This window comes from Necator americanus, chromosome III (assembly GCF_031761385.1).
Source record: "Necator americanus strain Aroian chromosome III, whole genome shotgun sequence".
Taxonomy (NCBI): domain Eukaryota; kingdom Metazoa; phylum Nematoda; class Chromadorea; order Rhabditida; family Ancylostomatidae; genus Necator; species Necator americanus.
This window is the reverse complement of record NC_087373.1, coordinates 32594829-32621639: the sequence shown is the minus strand read 5'-3', so window position 1 is coordinate 32621639 and position 26811 is coordinate 32594829. Positions and strand designations below refer to the sequence as shown.

The following is a 26811-nucleotide window of genomic DNA, read 5'->3' as shown; positions in this document are numbered from 1 at the left end:
CACGCGGTCGACCGATCCCGTGGGGATGCGCCTACACGTTCAACTCATACATCGTTTGAGGTTCGAATGCGCATGCAACTTTACAATGATTCGTGGGGCCAGCCGATATGCCAAGTCAGTGGTTCGATAATCCCAGATAAGTCTGGTGCCAATTTATCGACTACGGAGGAATGAAAGGGCTGGTTTACACTGGGGTGGACTCGAACCACCACAATCGATTATAGCCACAGTGGAACCTATTGCCGAGTGCGCTACACCTCCCCAACTATACCATTGGATAAATTATCTGCGAAATGCGCAGCTACTTTAACCAGTGAGGTAGTCGGGTCAAAAGGACCTGAATCGTGATGCTGTTGCGGCGGCTGCGCCCGCAGAGGCGCAGTGGAGCGAACGGTTGCGATCGATGTGGGACCATCGTTGGCACTACACTCTGAGTTGAGTTAACAATGTCCCACCTTGCATTTCGCACAACACAGTTAAAAAAGATTCGTTGAGAACCTTCAAATCTTGGTTTTATTAGATTCAATTATTATTTTTAAAATATTTTAAAGTATTTATTATTACTTACTTACTTTAGCGTTAATTCAAAAAAGAAACACGTTATTTTTTGATTTCTTTCGATTTTAAAACTGGATGTAATTTGTCCTTCCTCTAAGACATCTTTCTCAAGTACAGGGTCCATAATTTATCATCGATGGGTGTTTTTCGCAGCAACTCCTCAAGTTCACTTTGAAGACAGGAGAAGGATTAAAGGCATTACCCCACGAAACTGAGGTGGTACGGATTTCAGGTGGAGTATTCGTATACGGGATCGTAGATTATGGAGAGGAGGGTTATTCCGTCCATTTCTTCCTGTATCAGTGGAAACGGATGACCCCAGAATGCTGTTTCTTAGGACGGCTTATGTTGCTATGCTCACTGATACAAGGAGAAATGGACGGAACCATCCCCGTCTCTATAATCTACAATCCCGTATACGAATACTCTACCTGAAGTCCGTACCACCTGATTCCTGGGGTGATGCCTTTAAGAAATTCGGGAGCAATTCCTGAAGATGACTTCGACACAAACGATTGTGACAAGCACCAGAGAAATGGAAACCTGTTAAAGTAATCAACTTCTCCAAAATCTAGCAATAGAGAATCTGTTTCCAAGCTTTCAACAATAACTTTACTAGTTTGTAAAACGCAAGTTCTTCATTACCTTTCATTGGAAGTAACGACTTCACGATTTGGAGATGGTCACTTGCATTAGGTAGCAAGCGGCTTCAGTGATACTGCAGAACGGTCGCTACCTTTACGTTCGGATAGGGACGTGCGAAACGGGCAGGAATGATTACCTCTGATTTTGAAAGCTTCAGAAATGCGACCAAAAAGTAGTTAGCTATAAGCTGGTGAACGTGCTGCAATCTTCCTGCATTTGAAACGATTATAAAGAAAAAGGAATTGCAACACAAAAACTGGAAGATAGACCTGTATTATTTCAAATGTGGAGGGATGCGATATTCACCCCTGATGTTTATAGTGTGTGCATGAATCATGGTGAGAACTCACCATTTCATATCAATCCACGTCGCAGGAGGAGGAGATCACAAGAAATTTTGTGACACGAACACTTCGGTAGCCAAAACACAATACAGAAACAGTGCTTTTTATTCAAAGACAAAAACAATAGTATGCCATGAGAAACATATTTAGGGAAATTTCTAATCTATTCTAATGATATTTACTGATCTATACACGTCTTGAAAATAAGATCACGAGAAAATTAACACCGATAAACGGAGATGAGTGACTTTCAAAAATCAACCACAACTTAAAAACATATAACACGGATTCAGATCGCACTTTCATCATTTTCTTTCTTTTTTCAATAAAATGGCGGCTGACCGTAAAATTGTTGTTGCATTTGTGGTTCACCATAGTATGGTTGACCAATGAACTGCTGCCGCTGGTAATACTGTGGATTTTGAAATTGTTGCGGTGGTTGATTCATGCACATAGTAGAATACTGATTAGCATAAACAGGGGGGTAAACAGGTTCGTTACTCATGTGATAATGGTTTGGAGGTTGCTGCTGGTAAAGCTGCTCTTGTTGTGGTGGTAATTGCTGTTCTAGCTTTGGTGGGGGGTCGAGGGATAGCCCCAATAATGGTTGTGGTACCGGCTGCGGCCAAGTATTTGGCTTCCCCATTGATCGCCCAAGAGCTCGCTCTCTAGCAAGCGCCTTTCTCTCTTTCTTACTAAGCTTTACACCACTTTTATCCTTCTCGGGAGATGAGTGTCGTGCTGATCCTTTAGCCGCAGTCATTGCAGAATTTCTCTCGCCTTTCTCGCCCTGTTTTTCCTTTCTGGAAGGTTTTCCATCGGGAAGAAGCGGCGTCTGATGTGATATTTTTTGACCCGCCGTAACGGGGTCGAGTCCTGCTTCATCTCGCATGTTACCCGACTTCTTCGAATCTCCAGTTTTATTCGAATCTTTCTCTTTTTCGTAAGACCTCCGATCATGAGACTTCCCTCTACTGTCGGATCTTCGCTCATGACTTTTCGCTTTATCGTCGTATCTTCGATCACGATCGCGATCACGGGATTTCTCTCTTTCTGTTATCCTTTGATCGCCACTACATCCCTTATCATCAGAACGCCGTTTTTTATACTTGTCGAGTTCAACGGGTTTTTGCTCTGATTGTTTCTCCTGGGATCTTGCACAAAACTGTTCCCCAGCGCTTTCCTTTATGGGGTGAGCAGGCCCGTTGATCACTTCTGCGAGGCAATCCCAATCGTCATCATCGTCTTCATCATCTTCCTGTTCAGCTTCCCTTCTGAGTCTTTCCGCTTCCTCCAACAATCGTTGCCTACGCAATGCTGCCCTATCCTTCTTAGATAACTGCTGCTCAGATGGTCCACTCGAACTTGAAGCTTGATGGATCTCCTTCGAGTCTGCTCCTGGAAACACATACGAAATGGTTTCGCCTTCAGGGAACACATCATCCCGATGAGTGATGACAAAGGGTGGTGATCTTATGAGTGGCCGAGGAGGAGGTTTTAGGTTCACGAGAGACCGTTTTACTTCAGATAACAGTGTCTGGATACTGGAAGGTTGACCAGACGGTGGTAACGGCTGGGTTTGGAACCCACCCCCGAAAATGGAAGAAGCTTGCTGCTTTACTGTGGGTTCCGGACGAGCGCTGATCCCATAGGACTGCAAATCAATGGAGGGTTTGCTGGTGGACTGGCCGTCCTGCGAAATTTGTGAGCAGATTTGTGCAAGTAATTGGTCACTGGATGCTTCCACAGACTTCTTCAAACCTACCTCCCTGTAAAGTCTGTCGATTATTGACTCATCCAAGTTGCTGTTCCTCTCTGCTTCTTGCTGCATAGTTATGAGAACGCCTAAGAGCTTTCGCATTTGTACTTTTTCATCCGAATCTGAAGACTCCAGTAGTTTTCCTCTGTCTTTCTCCATATTCTCAACCGAACGCGGAGCTTGCCCAGGCTTCGCTAAATTTCTCAACTGCTTAATCTTGTCATTGACGAGAGATTTTGGCGGAGCAGCTTTCTTCTCTTTTTCATTCGAAAAACTGAAGATCTCAGCAGCAGCCTTTGAATCACCAAGTTTTGCTAAAAATGCGGCCGCAGTTTCTTCCCATGTCATAGCTTTGCCAGTGCGACTGGAACCGCGCCCGCGAGATCGACTTCTACTTCTACTGCGCTTGCGTCTACTATGATGGAGACTACCTGATCGGGAACGACTTCGGGTACGCCTACTACGGTCTTTGGATGAGCCTCTATGTCGGTCACGTTTTGAACGGCTAGAACTGCGGTCACGCCTAGAACGGCTAGAGCTACGACCGCGTCTTGAAGGACTGGAACTACGGCCATATGAGTGCTTATCATCACGACTACTACGTTTTTCAGGACTCTTGGTTCGACGCCGTTTTCGGTCGGGAGACGAAAACTTCCTGCTCTCGTGTGGCTTTGATGAAGACGAAGGCTTCCCAGGTTTTTTCGAGTTGACACTGGATGCACTGCAAATGATTAAGAATAGCTTTCTCTATTCCTGAAATTAGAATTCAGACAAAAAAAAAATCATAATCACGAAAATTACAAGATCCACCGCGATAGTTCTTAGTGAAAACCCACAAAAGTAAGTGGTTTAGTGTTTGTTGAACAGTGAAGAAAAAAGTTCTCGTAGAAAAAGGCGAGGTCCTTAGAATGCTAACTTTGAAATCTACGAACGACTAAAAATACCTCTCTCTTTTCTCCTTTTCTTTATCCTCTTTACTTTCGTCTTTTCGTTTGGACCGGCTATCGATGTTTTCTGTCTTTATCTTCGGACCCTTCTCTTCTTTCTTTTCCTCCTTTATTTTCTTCTCTTCCCTGATTTTCTTCTCTTCCTTGATTTTCTTCTCTTCATTGATTCTGTTCTCTTCCTTGGTTTTCTTATCCTTGGTGTTTTTGTCTTTATCGGTAGCAAAACACCAAGCTTCTTTCGAAATGGGTGGTGGCACTTCGACTCGTCCAACCGATTTGCCTAGAATTTACAAATACTATCTAGTATTAGCAGAAATGCACCAGGAAACAGATAGGAATCTAGCTCATAGAAAACTGCGAATAAGTAATAATAGAAATAAGCATCGAGACTGAGAATTGCAAGAAATTACCAGTGGCGCAATCTAATATGATACCATTTTTGAACGGAAATGATATTATTTCGACACTTTTGCAAAAGTTAGGAGGCTGCGGGGGAAAAAAAAACGCAATGCGAAGAAGAGCACCATGCTACGTACCACGAGAAAGAGCTTTTCACCCTATTTCTTTCGACAAACCAAGAATATTACGAGAAAAAAATGGAGTCTTGAATAATCAAGATTCATAACAATTGAAATAGCAACATACCGCTTTCCTTCCATGAATGATCCAGAACATCCACATGTTCCGGCCAAATGCGTTCAATTGTTGAACGATCGAGCAAAGAACGGAGACGATTTGATACTTGCCCGGGAGGCTTCTCCATCTAAGAACAGTGTTTTGTAGTGCGAAAAATAAACTGCATTGGCGAGTGTCAATCCGAAAACGAATACCTTCCAAATCTGAATAGCAAATTGTGAAAGCATGGCCTCTCGTACGAGAGCATTCGTCTCCGATACAACCGTTTGATGGTACATCTTATAGTTGCGGAACTGGAACATTGGATTAATACACGGAGAAATGCATTACAGAAAGTACATACTGCTGGGTACTAACCAAATATGCCAGTTTGTGTTCTACCGTCTCCAGATGTTTGAACATTTCGTTTGGAGTTGTCCAGACTCCACACATGGAACAATATAGTGTATCCAAATCGGAACAGTCCGCACAAACTACCTGTATAAAAAATTAGATGATAAATAAGATATCTAGACATAGATTTCCAGACGTATAATTGGCGACTGATTGTGGTTTTGCAGTGTATTTCTGCTCTGAGGTCTTTTTCCTGTCCTCTCTCCGAATAAAGGATTCGGTTTCCCACCGCGGAAGAGTGCAGGCGTCCATTGTTGATAAGAGGGACATCCCGCAAGGAATTAATCGGTAGAACAGAATTTTTCTGCAACCTGGTCTCGAATTTCAGATATAAAGGATGAAGCAGTGTCTGGCGTTAATCAACCCGCTTAGGATGCGCCACAGCGTTCACTTTATTTAGAACCGTTCGAAGTCTACGAACGTGTTTCTACCTTATACAGTGACTTCCGGGGCTAGCTGATGTGTCAAGTCAGTGGTTTTATCCTCCCAGACAAGTCTGGCTCCAATTTATCGATCAGAGAGGATGAAAGACTTGACGGATTCAAACTTCTGATCGATCGTGCAGACACAGGGGCACCGACTCCGCCACGCCCCTCCTTTCCACATATACCTTCAACAACAGATTTTTTTGTTTCATTTCAACGTGGTAGTGAAAGGAAGTTCTGGGGAGCTAACGCTCTAAACCGATTCTCCAAGTACCAACCATGACCTGCTGCTAATGGTAGGTGTTTTTAACATTCTGATCGTCGTGTGTCGCATTACGCAGATATCCACTATGCCCATTGGGAAATGAAAAGGCTTCCTTATACGATAAGATATGTTTTGAGCATGTTCCATATACAGTCGATGACGTGAGATCATGTGATTCCTTTGCAGGAATATCTCGATCTGTTACTGGTATAAGAGGTTTTGCTCTGACACTGCGATCACTTGGACCAGTCGATCCATATCAGTCAAAAACCTCAAATTAATAGGATGACGATTACCACCGACACTACATTCGTAGCAGTGGAGCTGACACAAGGTTTCAGCTTATTCTTCCTCTCATACGGTACATTACACATATATACATTGTGATTTACATTGTAGAAATACTGGTTGCAGGTCAACAAGCAGATCCAGTCAGTGTATATCGTAGTAACTATAAATGCTCAATGTGGATATATCTACAAACTACACCCGGGCCTCATCTAGCATGTTGAGATACGGCACCAATCTTACAACACGTGTCAAAATGTATATGAGAAAGTCTACGTCGTATATTTCAAAACAAACCAGTGTTTTGAGCCTTGCTCGAAACAGTTTTCAAATGTTTTATGAAAAATCTAGTAATGTTGTTTGAAAAAAAAGAAAGTGGAGGCGACGTATAATTAAATAAATAAATATATAACGTACCTCATACAAGCAGTCCACTCCAAGAGCACCTTCAATTTCTGCCGCTTTTTCATTAAACAGTACTGGCAATTCATTGGCTGGTATGCGCTCTGCTCCCTGTCTCCAGACTGAAAGTTTATCTCAATCTTTTTTTTTCAAATGCTTCCAGGGTTATTCCAGATTTTTCTAGAGAAAAAAAAAGAACAATCTTGTACATACACACACCGCAACGACCAGAACTCCTACGAGGGATATGTGGGAATGGCAACAAATTACGAAAAACAAACTATTTCTTTACGATGCGGTGTCGATCGCTTAATGTTGTCGAAGCGGACTTATACAACGAACACTGCCTTAACTTTGTTGCCAGTCCAGTCTTTGGAGATTAGCTAGACCCGTAAATGCAGCATACTCCGGATCTGAGATGGTGAGGGAAACCGCAGAAAAAAACAACAGATGGGCTCGTAGATTGTAGGATCAGAGGTGGTTCCGCTCATCTCTAACTATTGGTAGTGAAAAACAGCGTGGAGGACGCCGTTTTAACGTTTTTCTAAACGATTTCAGTTGCGACGTGCTACCCTCGTGCACGCGCCGCTACATCGTGCGGAAATACATGCATGCGAAGATTAATGAGGTCTCCTCACCAGCCTATTCGAGTAAAACCAATGAACAGGCTGGTGAGGAGACCTCATTAATCTTGAGCTGAGGGGACCGGAACGTGTTCATAGAAGCACGTTCTATGAACACGTTCCGGTCCGTTAACTTTGAACTTAAGCGGTTCCCACAAAGTTTTTCTGCAACTACAAGGGAGAGATGAGTGCAACCACGCTGATCCCCAATCTACAGCCCCACCTCTAACCTTTCCCTCACCACGTCAGATACATGGTATGCTGCCTCTAACTATTGATCTCCTAAATAAGAAAGGATTTTTACAGGTCACAAGCTTCACAATAATGAAAAGGGAGCGAGAAGGGAGGTAAAGGAAGGGAGGAAGAGAGAGGAGGCATAGTAGTGAGAAGAGGTTGAGGTGAAGTGAATGAGCTCAGTGCCCATCATTCAGGCTGTTTGTCGCCGCAAGTTTAGGAGGTAATGAAAATGTTTCCACGTTTAAATCACAATATCTCTAGTTGAAATCTAATTAGAAAGCTAGCTTCATTTATGTCCCGTGATAGGTGTTCGTGATATCACGGTAAATAAATGACGCAATGGTGTAAGAAACACAACGCCAACTGAATCTGAAGTCAGAGCTTCATCTGTGAATATTCAGAATGAGGAAGAGGGATTTCGTAAGTGGTGGTTCTTTCTGGATAATCTATAACAACTACAAACTAGGTGCATTAGGGAGGACCCGGTTCCTCCTCAAGTGAAAGGGTCCAGCTATTGCTCAAGTGATGAGGATCCCTTCGCCAACCTCTAACATTGAAGGAGGTCCTTTCTTCAAACAGTCGAAGAGTGAACGAAGGTCCCTTCGTCAACCGCCGAAAAGTAAAGGGGTCAGAACACCGTCCCCGACGATCGCATCTATGAGCAGAAGGTACGAGTTGTTTTATCTAACTTCTGTGATGAAGTTTCAGATAAGCGATAAGCGCCTTCAGATATGACGGGTTTGTGTCCTACAATGTCAGGTTCAACCCGATAACCACTAATTAACTGAACAAAATAATCGAAAATGGAAAAACTAAACATAAATATCAGGGAAAAAAAGAAGACAAATGGAACTCACTAAAATCGACAAGCTGTTCTCTAGTCTGGATAATCTTCGCACTCGATAAGTATGGATCAATCTTTCTGTCGCGGAGTGACGGACGCATACGTACTTCGGGTTTTTCTGGAGTTGGCGACTTCGGTTTGAGACGAGATGCTCTTTCTGCGTCTTCTAATCCTTTATAAATTGGTACTTGATCAGCAACAGGCACGAATTGAGGAAACAGAGGTTTGGGTCCAACAGCTTCCATAGTCTCACGAAGGAAAGGAGATCCGTTGTAGGGCCTTGTTGGAGGCGGCAAGGAGTGATGTGGTTCACCTTGGATCAACGCTGGACCAGGTCCTAGTAATGAATGACGGTACGGTTCTGGCGACACATTAACCAATCCAATAAGAGGAGTTCTCGTATGTGGAGTCACCAACTGTGGCTCCGGAATATTAGGATATGAGCTAGGCCCATTTCTTGGAGGAACTTGATTCTGCACGAGTGGAGAAGGCTGATTCTGCATAGCGGCACGTTCTTGTAGTACTCTCATTTTTTTCTCTAATTCCTGTTTCTCCACAAATAGACGACGTTGTGTCGCTTCTTTTTCTTTAAGAGATTTTAGGCGAGCTTTCTCGCGATCCAAAAGCGAACGCAATTCCTCTTGTCGTTTCTTACGGTCAGCTTCTTCCTGAGCTTTTTCTTTGGCCTCCTTGCCTTTTTTCTCCTCTGCAGCTTTCCGCGCTGCCTCTTCTAACAACCTTTTCACATGAGCCTTCTCTTGTGCCAATTGCTGGGCACGTTCTCTGGCTTCTTTTTCTTTGCGGGCACGTTCAGCAGCTCGGAGTTTTTCCTTTTCTGCTTCAAGCTCGCGTTGCTTTCTGCGCTCTTCGTCCTTCTTCTTCCGCTCTTCTTTCGCTTTTTTTCGCGCCTCTGCCAACTGGCGTTGCCGCTCCTGATCTTTTGCTTTCTGCATAGCAACTATGCCTTTCCGTTCTTGTTCACCTATGGGGTCATAGACAGGAATGCAATACTGTTCCTTCAACCGGCAGTCCTTCAGCAGCTGTGCTAGTAACTTTCTCATTTCCTTTCCCCCTTCCTTCGGCAGCAAGTCCAGTTCCATGATAGTAAGCGGGTGATATTTGTGCTGAAATAGTGGGCAACGACAGTATATGAGCAAAATGCTCAGCGAGATACAAAAAGTTACAGCCAATGCACACACGTACCACGTAACATAGAATATGTTTCGCGGAACGAACATGTGCTTCGAGGGCAGCAGATCTGCGAGGAATCACGACAGCGCAAAGTCGACAGAAAAAGTCTGGTGGATGAGGTCCGTCAGTTTCGTTGCTGCGACGTTCTACAAGGTCTTCCATGCCAATTACATTCAGCACGAACTCGTGAGCTTTCTCCTTCGAGTTCCACTGCCATGTTACCTTCTGAATATACGTCCACACAAAATAAACAAGAATAAAGAGAAATTAAAACACAGACAACGCTACACAATGTGAAAACAACCGCACCCTTGATGGGTCTTCCTGACTAAATGCTTTAACTGTATATGATGAAGTAGCCTCTGAGAATCCAAGCATGTCTAAACCATTTTAGTACTAGACTATCAATACACATTGAAATATAGTGATGAAAGAGAAAAAATTGATAGACTAAACAATACCAAGTTTTGCGGCCATGAAAGCTCTGAATCTTCCAAAGTGCTGTTCAGAGGCTAAATGGCAGTCCCAGACGCTTTTAATAATACTCTCTATCGGGGTCGAGAATGCCATCTCGCACTGCTAAAATGCATTACTACAGATAAGAAAAGTTATGTGAAAATCAGATCAACAACTTAATGCATTAAGAAATAATACAACAAGACAATAAAAAACAACAAAAAAGAGAAATGAAATGATTGTGATAACGAAGTCTTGCTGCGCAACGGTTACAAGCGTACAGGTGATACACAGTAGGAAATCTGAACAGAGCACAAAACACTGCAGTTCAAATTCATTGAAATTCAATCGCGCTAATGTTACATGTTGGAATCTCGTACTGGCATTGCAGCACGGGACATTATTCTTCGAAGTCCGGTATGGTGTTGTGCGCCCCAGTTGAACTTCAGAAGGCATCTCTTGAGCGCTCTCTGAGTGGTAAGCAACCTCTTAGACGTGGTTGCATCATCGTCTCAGATCTTCGATGCGGGACAGTGGAGGAACTGTGGAATCGTCAAGATGAACACGAATCAACTTTAATTTACCTGCCTAAAACAATCCACACTGCTCTTATTCGCTTATTCAGTTGTTTTCTCAAGTTCTGTTTCAAATTTCTGTGTGGAGTCTTTGTTACCTGTAGGCTTTCTAGTCCTCCTTCACAGTGAGGGTGCATCATGAGCTGTGTCCTCTTTCCGTTTATTCGCAGTTCTACTCTCTCTCTCTCTCTCTCTCTCTCTCTCTCTCTCTCTCTCTCTCTCTCTCTTGCTTCGTTTAAGTACACGCAATCGTCTAGGCTTGACTCTTCGAAGAGTTGTTCGCGAAGGTTTTGGTGGAATCTTCGATCAACAAATGCAGCGCGATTTAAAGTTCAGGAGATCGAAAGGAAGAAGATCATCACATCAACACATTTTGTTTACTATTGTATACCCTATGACAGAAAGGAAGTAGGGAACGGAGTAAACACAGTTACCTCGAGGACGAACAAGTCGGTTTGAATATTGATTCCTAGAAATGCTTAGATGAAATGGAATTTCCAAAGATTTCTCGTCATTCCTGATTCCGTATGAACGATAACATCTAGTCGGGTGTCTGTATTTTGTAGTACATTCTCTGTATATGACTGCAGTGAAAGTGGCCTAGATCTACAGAGAATTACTCTAAAAGAATATGAATACTGGAAAGTTATCATCTTTCTGCAAAGATGGTCAGCCAAAAAATCTACGATCATCTATTTCAGAATCGCACATAACGGATGGATCTGCAGACATTGAATACTGTACAGTACAGTGCTAGACTCGTAAACAAAGGGTGGGGCTAAACGAACAGCAGACATTGACTGCACGCATTTGTAAATAGCCGATATAACGGAACAACACCTAGAGAGACTGCTTTAAGCTGTGTTCTTCTTCAGTTGCGTTAGTCATGAATCTTCTGTGCATTATGTTTACTGTTGCAAGTGAAGAGGCGATCCATAACGTCTGTAGTGGGATCAAAATGACATGAATCACGAGTGTAGCTGCGGTGCACTTGCGCAAGCGCTCGAACCAGAGCGGTGGAGGCAGCAGCTGAAACCGAATTGGGACTGCAGCGATGGCTGGTGCCAGCAAGGGTTCCGGTGCGCTCCTGACTGCTACGCTTCACCGCACCGCCTACGTTGCGTACGCAGCTTCTCTCGAGCGCAATTCTGCGTACACAATTTCTGCAAAGGCAGCAGTGGTAGTGTTTGCTCGGACGGTCTATACGTGCTTTCAAACTTGCAGTTTTTTTGTATTTGTAATTGTAAAGCAGCGTCCTCGCAAAAGTAATGCAGCATGAATAACAACATTTCTAGAATTTTCCTTCACTTTTTGTTGTCAAAAGCATCTCAATCCAAAACTTTAGTTTTAAATCAACATGTGACCAAAACCACTTCACAATCCTGTTCCACCGCCCTTATACAGCACAAAATTGGTCTTAGAAAAGAAAGATCCGATTAAACGCAATAGAGATTTTTTTAAAAATATCAATCACGTCTCAGCAGCAAAAAAAAAAAGCTTTGAAAGCAAGAGAGAATTATTTTTGTTGTTGAAAGTTTGAACGTTGAAGAGGGTAAGAAAACGCTAAAGATAATTCTCGGTCTACGAACAAAATAAAAGCATACCACTCCATCAATAATAAAGCTGAACTAACCGTGCACCGACAAAGAATCCTCTCGATATTTCCATTCCGTTGTTTAATTGCATGGATCTTTATTCCCGCTGCGCTCAGAGCTTCTTTTATTGGCATTTCTATATTCTCAGCTATAACGATATCTATAATAATAGTGCTAATAACACAGAAAAAAAAATTCTGCTGACCGCCATCATCCGCTAGTTTATCTACCAAACCCATCACACATTCAATCACAGGACGATGCGTAGGATCGTAGCTAATAACATCGACCTAAAGAAAAAAAAAACCGCCAATAGTTCAGTTTTCAGTACAATTTTCCGGATTAACAAGAAAGAACGAAGCATATGAATAATATGGGCGACAACACACCTTTCGTATGGGGATACTTCCCCACTGCCTCATTCGCATCGCCATTTCTGGTGAGTACACTCGCATCTCATCCATATCGTTATGAACGGAACGTTTCAGCCATTCCAACACCAACTCCCTGCTAGCTTTCTCTGTTTTCTGTACCATCACCATCGACAGTAAGTTACGATTAGTAACATGCTGAAATTTACAAACTCGGTAGTTAACTTCTGCCTCTTTGGCGAATTTCCAATCGTTTCTATGTTGCCGCTATATCCCTATCAAAACAACCGCTCCAACTTCTCATGTGTTAACTATTAGCGTTTAGAGAGGAGCATTACTACAATTTTCATTGAAGTAGGATCGTGATGCTCCGGAATCATCGGTAACGGACATAGGTGCGATAGGGAGGAGCCGGACACTCCTTAGTTGAAAGGGGTCTGGATTAGAAAGGTGAAAGGTCCCTTTGCCGACTATCGCATGTATAGTAACGGAGATCACCGTTGTTGCCGACGAGCTGCGAATCGATCAGAACGTTACAAACTATGAGCTTCTTCATTGTAACCAATATACTATTTTATGATTGTACTAGTCTATGTTCCATCAATTTTTGCTTTTGAATGTAATTTTTTTAAACAGCAGTTGCTAGTAAAAACACGAGTATTCAGGTCGATTACAACAAGAGAACCCAAGTATATAACGTGTTCTGAGAACATTACAACTGCTTCCAGTGTTAAAACAACTCTAACTAGAATCTTAAAGTATTAAAGGACCAAAAAATTTTAAAGAATCACTTCTTTTTTTATACGCTACTGTATAGCCTATGTTAACTATGTATCATCGCACTCGTCATTGTGAGTGATGACGACAAAAGACTCTGTACTGAAAGAGTACAGAAGCAATGTTAGCAATAAACGTACCAAATAGTGATTAAGATGCTGATAGGATCGAATATGATTATTGATCTGTTGGTCCATACCGCGAGGAAACCATTGCGCACACAGGGTGCACACGACCTGATAATGAGCAGGGTTTTTCGAAAAAAAAATCAAGGTTTTTGCTTTGCATCCTTGGAAACGAGTGAAACTCCCTACCTCTTGGTTTTCTTGATCATCAACAACGAATTCCAAACCAACATCACTCTGTGTTTGGATCCAAGTCTCTTTGTTGTTTTCCTAGGATTTGTGAATGATAATATAGTAATTCATCGAATAGACAACAAACATAAGAAGATCAGGTATGTTCGAAAGAATCTCGAAAGAGACTAGCGAAAGAACAGTTTGAATGAAAACGCAAACCTTCATTTCCGTCCATTTCCCATGCAAATTCCATTGGGCTTTCGGAACATTCGACGACATTGGCACAAAAAAGGCATCGTCTAGAAGGTAAAAGTGTTTGATAAACTGAAACAAGGTGCACAACCTATTATAAGAGTGCTGTGTGGTTAAACTGCAAAGAAAACGCAAAAAAAAGAAGCCGAATAGAGAGTTTTTTCGGATAAATTAACGGTGAGCACAGAAAACAAGAATTTACCGAATCCAAAGCAGGCTCTCCGAATAGCGAACTCAAAATGAGACGGTTTCGCGCAGTGAGAGTTCCATGCAGCTTCCCCTTCGTCTTGGACACCCTTATCAACACTCACTGCAAGCCAGCAAACCTAAATAACATAGATAGATTTTCCGAAGAAATGTTTGAAGATAAAACCAATGCAAATAAAAAACTGGAACTCACGGTGCAAAACAAACAACTAGAATCAATCCCAAGAGGGACTAAAGGAGGCATCAAGGTAGGGAAATGATGTGATTCCGGTTTCAAAACTACCTGCAATATAGATTTTAGACATAGTAAGAAAAAGTTGCAGCAGGAAGCCACATACAGTTGAGTAAAAAATCTTTGGTTAAATGATCGCTGCTGAATGTGACACCTGAGATCTGAGTGAACACATTCGACACCAACTACAAATGACAGATTTCCGACTGAACTCCTCCATTTCAAACCACATCTAGTTTAATAAGAAAACTCTAGCAGATGGTGGTAAAAATCTTACCTCTATATTTTTCGGGAACCAATCAGCATGAACCTTTCGACTTTGCTCATTCTCAAATTGGAATTTCGGGTTGGAAATTATTTCTAGCACTTTCTTCATTCGAGATTGGCAAGCAAATTGTGAAACGCGGAACATCTCCACTGGACTAGATATTGTCTGAAATCTAATATAGAGAAAAAGAAAAATTGAAGAATTAAAATAAGTAAAGTAAATCTAAGGACCAAAAACTGCATGATGTGACTTTCACTGGAGAAATGTTGCTCTACTGAATCCAATTCACAGCAACACAATTGACAGAACTTGCGTTTTCCTAAGAGAGTGAGGATTTCCATAGAATTGCAGATCTGACTAATGGAACAACAAATACTTACTGAATGTCACAAGAAACTTCACGCCACAAAGTGGTCCGTAGTTGCATTCATTTTCTGTTTTCCATTTCAGCGGCCCTTCTGGAGCAGGAACGTCACCGTCCAGTATGTACTCAACGTCAACTGAAAATGAATACACCAACAAAATTCAGGAATCAACAGCATTTCCGTGCATTTTGAAATGTATAACCAACACTGCTCTAGAAATTGATTGATTGCAACTGCGTGACGATGAGTTGGAGAAAGCTCGTGAATGCCCCAAATTCGTTTCAGAAGCTCATCATTAACAGCAATTAATTGTCGGCAAATCTAAATTTAAAATCCGAACTAGTGCATCCCTCCTGGAGTAAGCACAGTGAGAAGTAGTAAATGAGGTAAACGTACCAGACACTGGAGGATTTTCCGAGGATGAGCTTCATCAGTGCAATCCGTATGTATTCTATACGACGGTTTCAATCGCTCAACATCTAGAGCAAGTTTCATCATAGCTTCTTTCTCAGTTACCTTCGCATCCATGATCATGCATTCGGGAGGAAGGAGCTCTCCACCTGAAAAAAGCTAAGAAGTAAAAACCTACAAATCTCGGAGAAAATCTAGTTAGAGATGAGAGGGGGCGTTTACTTGTCAGCGCTCTTGACTTACTTTTTCTCCTAGTAACTTTAACTTACATGTCATAGATCCTCTAAGATTAGTGGTTAACCTTTAGACCCCCAACTGATTTAATTGGTTACTTCGAGAAATAAGGGCGCAACAGAGTGACCCCCAACTACATTTAACCCCAAATTTCATTATGAAAATAACAGGTGAATACCCTGTTTATCAGAATTTACGAAGTAAAATAACAGGTTATTAGAAAGTCAGAAATTAAAAAAAGTCAAAAATTAAATTAAAGAAACCATCAATGTGAATTACTAAAAATTTTGACTATCTATGATATGAAGTTCGTGAATATAAATTGACGTTGCAAAGATTTTTTTGTATCCTCAAATTTCTTGAGAGTGTACGATAATAAAAGGACTACCATCGACGAGATATTCACGATCACCTTATTCAATTCACTGTACAGTCTGTGTTTGTTCGGAAGCCTTGAACTTTGAAGACTACAATTCAAAGTGCATAAAAAAATTTGAATGACGAAAATTTGGTGGATTCGACACAGAAGAGATATGCGTACAAGTCATACGGCTACTTCATGCACTCTTCCAAAGTTCTTATGCATTCTTCTATTGAATTTCACAGCAAGAAATCTCCAAATTTACCTTGTTCTGCAACGATTTCATCGCAAAGCCGTCTAATTTCCTCAAACACTTTCATACGATCTCCATCCATTTGTAATGCAGCCGTTTTCGAAGAATGAAATTCATCCTGAACGATAAAAAATAGAAATAAAGCAGAAATAGGCCGAGTTGTACAAACGTTACCAAATATGTAGTAATGTGATTCATAGATGTCAGATGCTTATCTGCCTGTTCCAATAAGGCTCCTGATTCATAACATATGGAACAAGCCCACCATGGTATGGAACTGAAGGAGAAATGAAGTTCATGAAGACATTCCAAACCTGAAATCGAATCGTTTAATGCTACGAGAATAAGCACAACAGTAAAATAAGTCAAAACGAAACATAGGACAATTCTTTGAAATTAGTGTTAGAAAAATTCTGTACAACCATAATATAACTAAAACTAAGTGCAAAAATCGTTGCATGTAATGATTTCAAAGATCTTACCGACGACCTGTTCACCGCAACCGGTGTATCGCTTCACAAGTGCGGAAGGACCGCTAAACGGTTGAAAATTTGGTATCTCCTTGGCAAAGAATTCATAAATCAGAAACTTCTGAAAAACATATGTGTATGTATCGTAATGCATAAGAATAGAGCTTAGAATTTTACCTTACCCTTTTGTGTTTTGTCTGATTCTCATGTTTGTCTTTATCTTCTCGAGTAGGGCAGTGATCTTGACATATCTATAAATAATTAGTATTAAGTCCATGTGGATAACGCTATCGCGAACAGCAGTTGCTGCTGATGGGAAACAAACCATGATTTTTCAAAAGAAATTCACAGGTACTCACCACACAAGTATTATTCGAACGCCATAAGTCCGTTCTTCGCGTTGTTTCCGAACTGTTCTCTTCTTTCACGGCAACTTTTTTCATCGTGACTAAGGCATCGAGTACGATTTTATCGCTTAGAATTACGGCACTTTTACCTGAATCTATGGTGAATGTTTCACTTAGTTCAAATTTGGTTTCGGACGAATGAAAGTAAGGTTGACGAGTGTTACAAAAAAACGAAACGAAGCGACAGTACTATAAGGATGCGTTCAGAATCGAATACGATCATTAATCGGAATTAATTGAAACCTTAAAGGGTGCGGTAGTTAAGAAAAACCATTGGACGCTTTTCGAATCGAGTTTTAACACTAGTGTGAGCGAATCGGTTGAATTTGCGCAAAATATCCCGATAAATTTCCCATAAATCCATGTAAAACAACATGAGTAAAATATAGATATGAATACGGTAGATCTCCAATAAAAATACAGCCAAATACAATGAAAAAAACTGGTAAACGAGTGAAATTGTAGAACAATGCAGTTTGTTGTCCGAATTCCGAAACCGTTTTAAAGATATGAGAAGTCCTTTGAAGAGAAGCGTACACTCTCTGATGATTCCACGATTCCAAAAATAAATAAATAAATAAATAAAACCATGGCCAAAGAAAAAGCAGAGAAAGAAGAAAAGAAATATGCGAACCAACGGCTTGTATTGATCTGACCGGTGTCGGCGCATGGAGGTCGAGGTTTGGAGAGCAGAGAGTGTGTTAAATGGGGAAGCGCAGAGAAAGCTGTACTTAACGGCTGGCTGGGACCCTCAAGATTGAGTTCCTAAGGCAATTCGCAAAGGTCTATGAAATATTACAGATGGTAAAATTATCGTAATTATCGTACCAGGAATCGGAAAAGATCACTAAATGAAGAGAGACGCAGAGCAGCGCAGTTATTGTCGTTCACTTTGCTGCATCTAATTGTGCTATTCGTGGATTAAACCCTTAGATGTGCAGATTAGCCTTTCAATTTTAGATTTCTGCGTTAGAATCAAAATAAATTAGGGATATTTGTTCTAAAAGGATAGAAGTACGTATGTAATTCAATTTTATCACATTTGAGTCAAGAAAAGAAACGAAGAAAAGAAAAGGAAATAATAAGAAAAGATCGAGGAAAGATCAAAAATGACTATCAGCTTTTTCAGAACACAAATGTGCAAGGTCTCAAATGAGATAAGAGCTTTGCTCAGCAGAAAAAGGGGAAATTTTCCAGGGAGCAAACCAAAGCTACCAATCCAAAAAACTTCGAATTGCGCTAATCCATTTCTTTGTTAAGTAAAAGAAAAATGATAGATTCATATAATGTTTCTACCATCCCTTTTTATTCCACCACCAAAACACTAATTTGCCAAAAAATTTGATCGCTACCTACATGGACATTGTCAAAAAGCATTGTTCACGGTGGAGCCGACAATCTTTCGACAGTTAACTGCACTTATTATTAAGTGGTTCTGTGCGCTATTAAAATATATGCAAATTATGCAGTTTAATCATCAACCTCATGAAACTAAAAAAAAGAAAAGAAGGCTACTCTTAAAAAGTCGGCGCCGATGTTAAATTGAAAAGGAAATGGAGAACAATATACTCTTACAAAATGTGTTCAGCTGGATTCAAGTAATAGTCGGATCTAAACATGCTAAAGTCGGGTGAAATTTCGTAATCGTGCGCGCTCTAAGTGTGCGCGTTAGGACTTCCACTCGTTTTTGTAGTCCGAATGGCGCTTGGGTCCCGTACTGATCGCAGCCGCTCACGCAGTTGCGCCCAAGCTTCTAGTCTACTTCTAAGCCGGCTGGATCTAGCGTAAATCACCTTTTTTTCTGCTTAGCACACAATTCTCGTTCCCAACGTCCCACACGATGCATCATGGTGCTCACCAAGTCACTATATATTTGAGGTGAAAAAATCGAACAGAAGTGACGAGTTCTAATGTTAAGGATGTAAGTACTGAGTTGTTCAGAAAAAATTCAAATTTCAGGCGGTAAGTCTTAATTTTTGGCCGCATCCATTCCATAACTGGACTGTTCTAGGATTTTAGAAACAAAAAATTTGTGGCACGTGAGTTCTTCGAAAAAATAGAGCAAAAATTGCTTCCTATCTGTTTTAAAAGCAGCATATGACGAATCTGGGGTGGTACGGATTTCAGGTGGAGTATCCGTATACGGGGTCGTAGATTATGGAGACCGGCCCCTGCTGTTTTGTACGATGCCTTCTATTGCAGCGCGCCACCCTAGCACCGTAGCGTCCCTCATTGCCTATCGGGGCAGCCCGAGTTGATTTTCGACGAATCGCAGGGCGGAGGCGGCGCAAGGGATGGAGCGTTGCAATGGATGGCGTCGTACAAAACAGCATTCTGGAGGCGGTTGTTATGATAATAATCATCTCTTTCTGCATCACCCCATAATCTACGACCGCGTATACGGATACTCCACCTGAAATCCGCCCCACCTCAGATTCGTGGTCTGCTGCCTTTAATTTTGGAGTTTTCATTAGAATTGAAAGTGATAAAGAAAAGAAGTTATTTTGGGTTGTGGGAATTTTCCACACAAAGCTACCAGCCCGGAGGAGGGTGAGAAATGATCGAATGTACGGCATGGATGAAACTGCTGAGATTTCAGTCTTATCGGGAATTTACGGCGAAAATTGGATTAAGTAAATTTCGAAACTGGAAACAAACAAGCTAATCAAATAGCCGCCACTTGCTTAGTTAGTACAGCACTGGCAATAAATGAGTTTTCCAACCTTGGTAGGAATGTGCATTAGTGGCGCTGATCCCAATATCCCTTCCACAAGGTCTACAACAGTTCCACTGTTGTGGACCCACATCATGGACTCTCGAGAAATCCTTGAAGAATCTGCGTGAGATAGACTTCAAATAAGCTCCACCCTTTCTACGGAGAGAACTTAATTCGATGACTTTCGGGCGCTAATACGATGAGTTAGCGCTAGGAGCGGCATCTAGTGAGCAATGTAATCAATGTCTCATTGTTTGTGGACATGCTAGACATGGGTCCCATTCCTCAGTGGTTTCTATTCAAATCTTGTGTGGGATGATGGGTAAGGGCAGCACGCCACAAATCTGGCGCGGTGAGGGAATCCGCAGGGAAGGCTGGAGATGGAGTTGTAGATTACGGAATCAGGGGTGGTCCGCTCATGTCCTCATAATAAACGACGTGAAAATCGGTTTATTTCCCACGAGATACGTTACAACGCTCCTCTATGCACATTCTGGTCCCCTTAGCAGTCTATTCATTGATTTTACTTGAATAGGCTTCTTCCGGTAAAAAGGCAGCATTGATCTTCGACCGCTGCGCAGATGTATGCGGCGCTGCAGAAGGCTGGCGCGCTCCAGTCGAACTCCCCGTAGAAAATAGTGCGCCAGAACGCCTGAAGCCGTATCTTCCGGGCCCTTTTTTTGCGGCAATTACGAAGAAATGGACGGAATCACCTCCTCTCTATAGTCTCCCATCCCGTATACGAATGCTCCACCTCAGATTCGTGGAGTGATGCCTTTAATCGACGGGAATTGGTATGTGCCAATTGGTCAGCGTTTATTTTGCACTAATGGTCGTAGAGCGGCGAAAAACAGAACAGGAACTATGGCAGAGGCCACATGTTTGTTGAATAATGCACTTCTTAAGAGTGGAAATTGATGAATAGTTCAAGTGACCTTTAAGCGGAAGGTGGTACGTTGTTTACACGACTTTTCTCTTGTTGCTCATTTGCCGGGAATTTCGTACGAATGTGCCTGCACGACACTGGCGCTGATCTTAATGTGAGCTAAACCTTAATTGAAAAATAAGTACACGGCTATTCAACGCAAATAGGTCAACACAAGTAAACAGGCATTTAAAACAAGGGAATGAATGAATGAAAAGTGAATTATATGTGAACATTAAGTTCCCAAGAGAAAATGAACGATGAAGCGATTGTAAGCGCTGCGGAGAGAAACACTGTCTGTGCACAGCGAGCCCGACCACAGTCAGTCTAATATGTACACGTGCAGCATTGAAAAACCTCAGCATCTGGCCAGTAAGAAGATTCCAGTCAAGTGAGGTCACAGCAAAAAACTAATTGATATAATGATAATGGGGCGGGTGTAGTGTAACGGTTAGAGGTTCCACTCCCCGCACGATCGATCGGAGTTTCGAATCCGCCCTAGTGCTCACCAAGCCTTTCATCCCATCGGGGCCGATAAATTGGTACCAGACATGTCTGGGAGGATAAAAGCACTGACTTGACACATCGGTTAGCCACCGCAAATCATTGTATGGGTCTTACACTTACACGTTCGTGAACCTCAAACGATTCTAAATTGAAGTGAACGTGGGGGTGGATCCCAAGCGGATTGATTAACGCCAGAAACTTTATCCTTTATCTTTTATAATGATAATAGTGAAGTTAGCCCTCTCAAAACTTTATTTTCTATTCTTTTTCCTTCTTTTTTTCGGGTACTCGGTCCTGGCACTCTATGGTCGGGCCAAAACGATGATGAAGTTGGTTGCGTTTGCGCCCGACTATAGGTTGCGCTGAAAGCGGTACAGTGGAGCGTAGTGGATAGAATCGAGTGGGACGCTGGAGCCACTCATCGCTGTAGTTGGCGTTGGTCCCACCTCGATCCCAACCGCTAGCTACACCGCGCCGCTTCGGGTGCGGCCGTTTACGCAACTGCATCGTGCTTCTTTGATCGTTTTGATCGTGCTATATTTCTATACAAAACAGGGTCAAAACGGCCTACGTACGGTGCAAGTGCGTAAGAGTTACACTCGTGGTGGGAGCGTTGCAAGCTCCAGTAGAGAGCTGAGCGGGGTTCTCCACGCGCCACTTCGAGCGCAGCCGTCTACGTAATTGCACAATAAGTCAAGTTGTCTTGATTGCAGTTCAAGAGTTCCGTATCTCTTAATGTTTGTTGTATGTGTCGTGGATTAGAGAGACAACAGCTTCATATCTACGCAGCAGATGGTCCCATTTCTATTCCCAAATGGTCTGTAAGTTAGCCGAATTCCCCATGTATAGTCTATGCTTCAAAAATAAGTAAAGGATCTCGAACGACTTCTTGCTGGATCGCTACTTATACATTCCTTAAAACTCAGGATTTGTTCCCAAGCGGTTGTGTATTGCATTATTCAAGCATAGAAAAAGAGAGAAGTTCGAAAAAAAAGTGCTACAAATAGGTATTGTTCGAAGAAAATCTGAACGTGGTTACATTTTTTAGCTGTGCCGGTTTTCTAGATGTGGTTCGTTAACCCCACTATTTGTAAAGGTCTTTCAAACTGTTTTTTAAATACTTTCATCCTTTTTACGGAAATTCTGTTCTCATTGTCGAAAATATGCTGTTTATACTTTGGTGAACTGTTTGAATCGTAGCATTTTTCAAATTTGAATTTGAATTTTCTTAAATGACTTTAGCGCATCACGAAATTTTTGATGTTCGGATCTCTGAGTATATAGCGACAAGGATGTGGTTCACGAGTATTCACCCTCACACACACAAAAATGAGTGTTCAGTCGCTCTATGTTTCCGTCTCTCCATCGTTGCGACTTAGTACATTTGAAAAAACGCCTGTAATTCCCATAGCTTTCGCAATTTTGCGACTAGAGTAGCTTCTGTTCTTGGTTATATGGATTCTATAGGTTGGATTTACACTACATTATTATTTACGCCTATCTACTCGTGCAGGGATTTCACCATTGAGAAATTCATGATACGTTGCCTTCCAATTAGTGCATGGATGTTTGCTGATTTGTAGTTGTTAAGTTTTCTCTTTGTCTAAACGTTTTATTAGGCTTGTCAATACTTTTCCGGTGAACTAAATACTATTTGGAAAATCGGTCAATTGAAAGTTGTTCCAATCTCGAGTCTCGTGGACGAGAGAATCTCGCGGAAGTATAGTTGGGTCAAAACAACTTAAAACAAGGTGCAATTGCGCAATTGGCTGCCCTCGAATCGGCGTGGTGGAGATAGCTGTTGGAATCCGAGTGGGACCGTCGCGAACTGTAGCGAGCGAGGAATGGTATCAGGAAGGGTCCCTCCTAGATTGTAACCGCTACGCCCCGCCCACACCGCTTAGAGCGCAACCGCTACGCAGCTGTTCCGTGCTTCATGTCGTTTTGACTCTACTATATTATTATTAGTAGTATTTATTAGGTTGTTATTATTAGGTTTAGGTTATTTATTAGGTTTTATTAGGCTGACAAATTGACAATATTGTTATTTATTTTAAACGCATTTATTTTTTGAACGACAATTGTGAATTATTTAAAGTATGGCAATTGGCATAGATGGTCTTCTGCCAACGTTTAGGCATGTCGTAGATGCTTTTGCTCCAGAACGCGGAGGACTGGTCCTTGAAGAACTGTTCGAGTACCTTTTTGATGGGTTTGGAAGTCTTGACCATCCAGATGACGTTGGAGATAGGAAAAAAAGGTGGTAATTAGAGAGAATCAGATCTGGGGAATACGGTGGGTGTGGTAAAATGGCCCAGCCAAACTTGATCAGTTCAGTCATGGTCGTTTTTGCAATGTGCGGCGTAGTGTTGTCGTGCTGAAAGTAGACTTCGTGCTGCTGCGGGGGTGCATTTTTGAGATTTGCCCTTAAATTTCTCAGCTGCTCAATGTAGACGTCTGTGCCACCTGCCTCCAGAGCAAGTCCAAATCCAACTCCATCGGGCGTCCCGAACGGTCTTCATTTTCGATAGAATAGTCGCCCGACGCGAACTTCGAGTTGTAGACTGTACTTCTAGCAGAGACGTGCTCCTTCAGTCGTCCATCGATATCCGCGGGTTCTTGGCCAGATAGATGGAGAAAGAATATGACGTTGCGGAGGTGGACTGACGACGGCTTGAAATTGCGCGGCATTTTCGGTGTAATTGTTAACAAACACTTTGAAGAGCTTTTTATACTCTATTAAACGGCAGCTAACGCGTCCATTTTCGCGGTTAGGATCGAATGATGATCCCTGCTACCATCGTGCAACCAGTTGCGCTGAAAGCGGTACGGTGGAGCATAGTGGATAGCATCGAGGGGGATGCTGGAGCCACTCATCGCTGTAGTTGGCGTTGGTCCCACCTCGATCCCAACCGCTGTCTCCACCGCTCCGTTTCGAGCGCAACCGCTTACGCAACTGCGCGGTACTTCATGTCGTTTTGATCCGACTATGGATGAAGTCTCCACTGCACCTACCCATTGTAGGTCCATCGACAGCACATGGAACGAAGCCCGTAGATCCCGAATTTTTAGCGGGACTGTTTCGCTTTGCACAACGCGTTCGTTGCGTCGACCATGCCGTTGCACGTTTCCCGACCAAAAGTGCTGATCCTATGATCGGGTTAAAATATACTGAAATTCGTTGCAGTTGCATAAGAGTCTTCGTTTGAAGTGTGGAAGAGCTAGCGGTTAGGATCAATGCAGGGCCACCACTAGCTTCATTCGGACAACAGCGATGAGTGGTGTTGGCTATCGTTTCGTTCCTTAAGGGGAAATTTCTGGAAGGCAAGAAATGATGAGCTAGGAAACTCAAGAGGATAACATTGAACTGGATAAGTGTTTTAAAACATAACATCTTTGAGTATTGCCCATGTTCGACTGTTTTTGAATCTTGGCATGTTGAAACGAAGTTTTAATTGATTTTCTTGAACTGTAGCCATTGAGTTTTCCAAGCTCTGCTGAAGGCGATAACGCCGAAACGTTAGCTGTTGTTTAATAAAGAAGATCAATACCTAACCTAATATCTTATTTCGAGCCGTTGCGACGTACGAATATTAGAAGAAGGAATTCCCTTCATCTCTGATAATTTTTCTCTGACAGTTGTTAAGCTCCTAACTTATCCGAGTGTTAGCAGAACAACCAGACCCTTAGTTTTCTCTAAGTGCTTGACAAGAAGGACGCTGCGGTGCAGTACGCGTTGACGTGGTGACTCATACGGCTCATATTCCTGATAACCTTAGTGATCCTGTAGCAATTAGCTTATCAAAGACAAAGCAGCACCTATTTTAGCTCTCATAGTTAATATAATTATTTATGGTATTATTTATCCAATACATAATAAGTAATTTAGCTAAATACAGAGTACAGTTACTTTCTTTGAGAAGTCCCATGAAGTCCCATGAATCAATATTCCCTGTGATTTGGAATCACTCCGTCTCTTAGTAGTTTGCTTTTTCTCACTGCTAGTTTTTACTTGAATGCTCTTCTAGTGCGTCGCTATGGAAACATGAAATTTATGGAAAATTAGAGTTGAGATTTTTCACCTCTCGTGGAGGTAGGGAAAAAACGTCCAGTAACAAAAGACGAAATTTGGATCTATAAGTGATATACATGCAGGACGAATTTGTTTGTTTGGAAGCCTCAAGAGTTTCTTGAAAACCACTGGAACACGTTATATTTTTCTTCAGTAATCGAACGAAGATACGAAAGGAGTGAAAAGAAAAAAGAAATTCTTATCAACTGACGAACTCCCGCGAAAATCTCTCATTTAGCTGAGCGTTAGGGAAAAAGAATGGAAAAATGCGAAGAAAATTATTTAAACAAAGAGTAGGTAGAGATTAATCGAAAGCGTATTTATTATTTTCATTTTCATTTTCATTTTCATTGCTGAGATTTAATCCGATAATAACGTTCCGGATGGACTAGGACTAGAATTTTCCGGACAAACAATTTTCCGGCGTATTTTTTTTTGAAAAGAATGTTTGGTAGAAGAATGATAGAGAGGTACAGAATCACTCCAGCAAAAGGTTTCAGTAAGGTTTTTTTTTCACTGAAGGAAGCAAAGGATTGAAATCAAGAATTGGAGGAACAAAAATCTTGGAAATTGTAGAAATTCGAAAAACGAGACATGTGAAGTGGATCAGGAGAGCTATATGAGAAAAACAAGTTTTTGTGTAAACAAACTTGACGTTCAGGCAGTTCAGGCAACAGTAATGGAACAAATTACTGTAACGTCTTTCTCGAGAATGTAATTGTGATGATTAAAAAATAGTTTAAAAAATAAAAACGACCTTTCCGCCATCATGACTGTCAAAAGAACGTTCTTTTGAAATGTTATTAGCTTGATAATTTCTCAAGGAATTTTTCTATCAATTTCTAGGAAATTTCCTTCTTCGATATGAAGTTGTTTAGCGAATAGTCGTCCTCTGAGCATGCATGAATTCACTCCTGAACATTATTTTAAATCCGTGGACGAGGTCGGTGGACGAGTTGTCGTGTGTCGCGAACTCACCGCGGATTGAAAAATCCAGAACTATGTATGTGAGCCTGTTCCTTCTGTGAATCCTTGTTGATCGCTGCTTCAGGCGCGCACTACAGTCTCTCAAGTGTTCACGATCACGCTCATTGATCTGATGCTAGCGTAGGCGGCAAGTATCCGATCCCTATTCACGCTGATCCCATGACATTGTCTAGGATCCAGGATCGTTGTTTGCTTACGCTACTTCTAATTCGTATGAGAATTCTGCAATTACACAAAAGCTGAAGCTGACGAGGCTTGTGAATTGTCGGTTTGAAATTCGCGCCATATGGGAAGAAAGAGTTGCAAAAGTGCGTCGGTGAGTTACACCGACAAAACATTTTCATTTTGTATTTGCAGCTGCCGGCTGAGCGCTGCCGGCTGAGCGAGGATGGCCCTAGGGGGGCGTGGCGTACGAAGGTGCGGTGGATATCCAGTCGTCGATATCACACCCTCATTCATTCACTCCCACACAGCTCACACACACAACTAACACACTGATTCTTCGTGATTTATT

General features: G+C 41.9%; 2 protein-coding genes across 3 annotated transcripts; both read right to left on the bottom strand.

Annotated features, from left to right (window-relative positions):
* Positions 1–1869: 1869 nt before the first annotated feature.
* Positions 1870–24431, bottom strand: RB195_011709 (uncharacterized protein; the record flags this gene model as incomplete). 2 transcript variants are annotated; one of them, XM_064193243.1, is made up of 30 exons in its annotated part: positions 1870–2945; positions 3138–3240; positions 3313–4027; positions 4251–4533; positions 4899–5016; positions 5084–5182; positions 5247–5366; positions 6678–6784; positions 8380–9490; positions 9570–9782; positions 9867–9937; positions 10019–10136; positions 12222–12331; positions 12389–12473; positions 12573–12752; positions 13472–13567; positions 13646–13726; positions 13850–13929; positions 14085–14208; positions 14283–14372; positions 14599–14754; positions 14820–14908; positions 14970–15089; positions 15161–15275; positions 15351–15514; positions 16226–16331; positions 16388–16527; positions 16696–16804; positions 16866–16934; positions 17043–17126. In XM_064193243.1, 30 exons carry the CDS (start codon positions 17124–17126, stop codon positions 1870–1872), a joined length of 6132 nt encoding a protein of 2043 aa, XP_064050827.1. The 2 variants fall into 2 exon arrangements, with proteins under 2 accessions (XP_064050827.1, XP_064050825.1); XM_064193242.1 differs by adding an exon at positions 24254–24431 and having other exon boundaries at positions 1870–4027; positions 17043–17179.
* Positions 23675–23929, bottom strand: RB195_011710 (uncharacterized protein; the record flags this gene model as incomplete). The annotated part of the gene is made up of 1 exon (XM_064193244.1): positions 23675–23929. The coding sequence occupies one exon, from the start codon at positions 23927–23929 to the stop codon at positions 23675–23677; it is 255 nt and encodes an 84-aa protein (XP_064050826.1).
* Positions 24432–26811: the final 2380 nt, after the last annotated feature.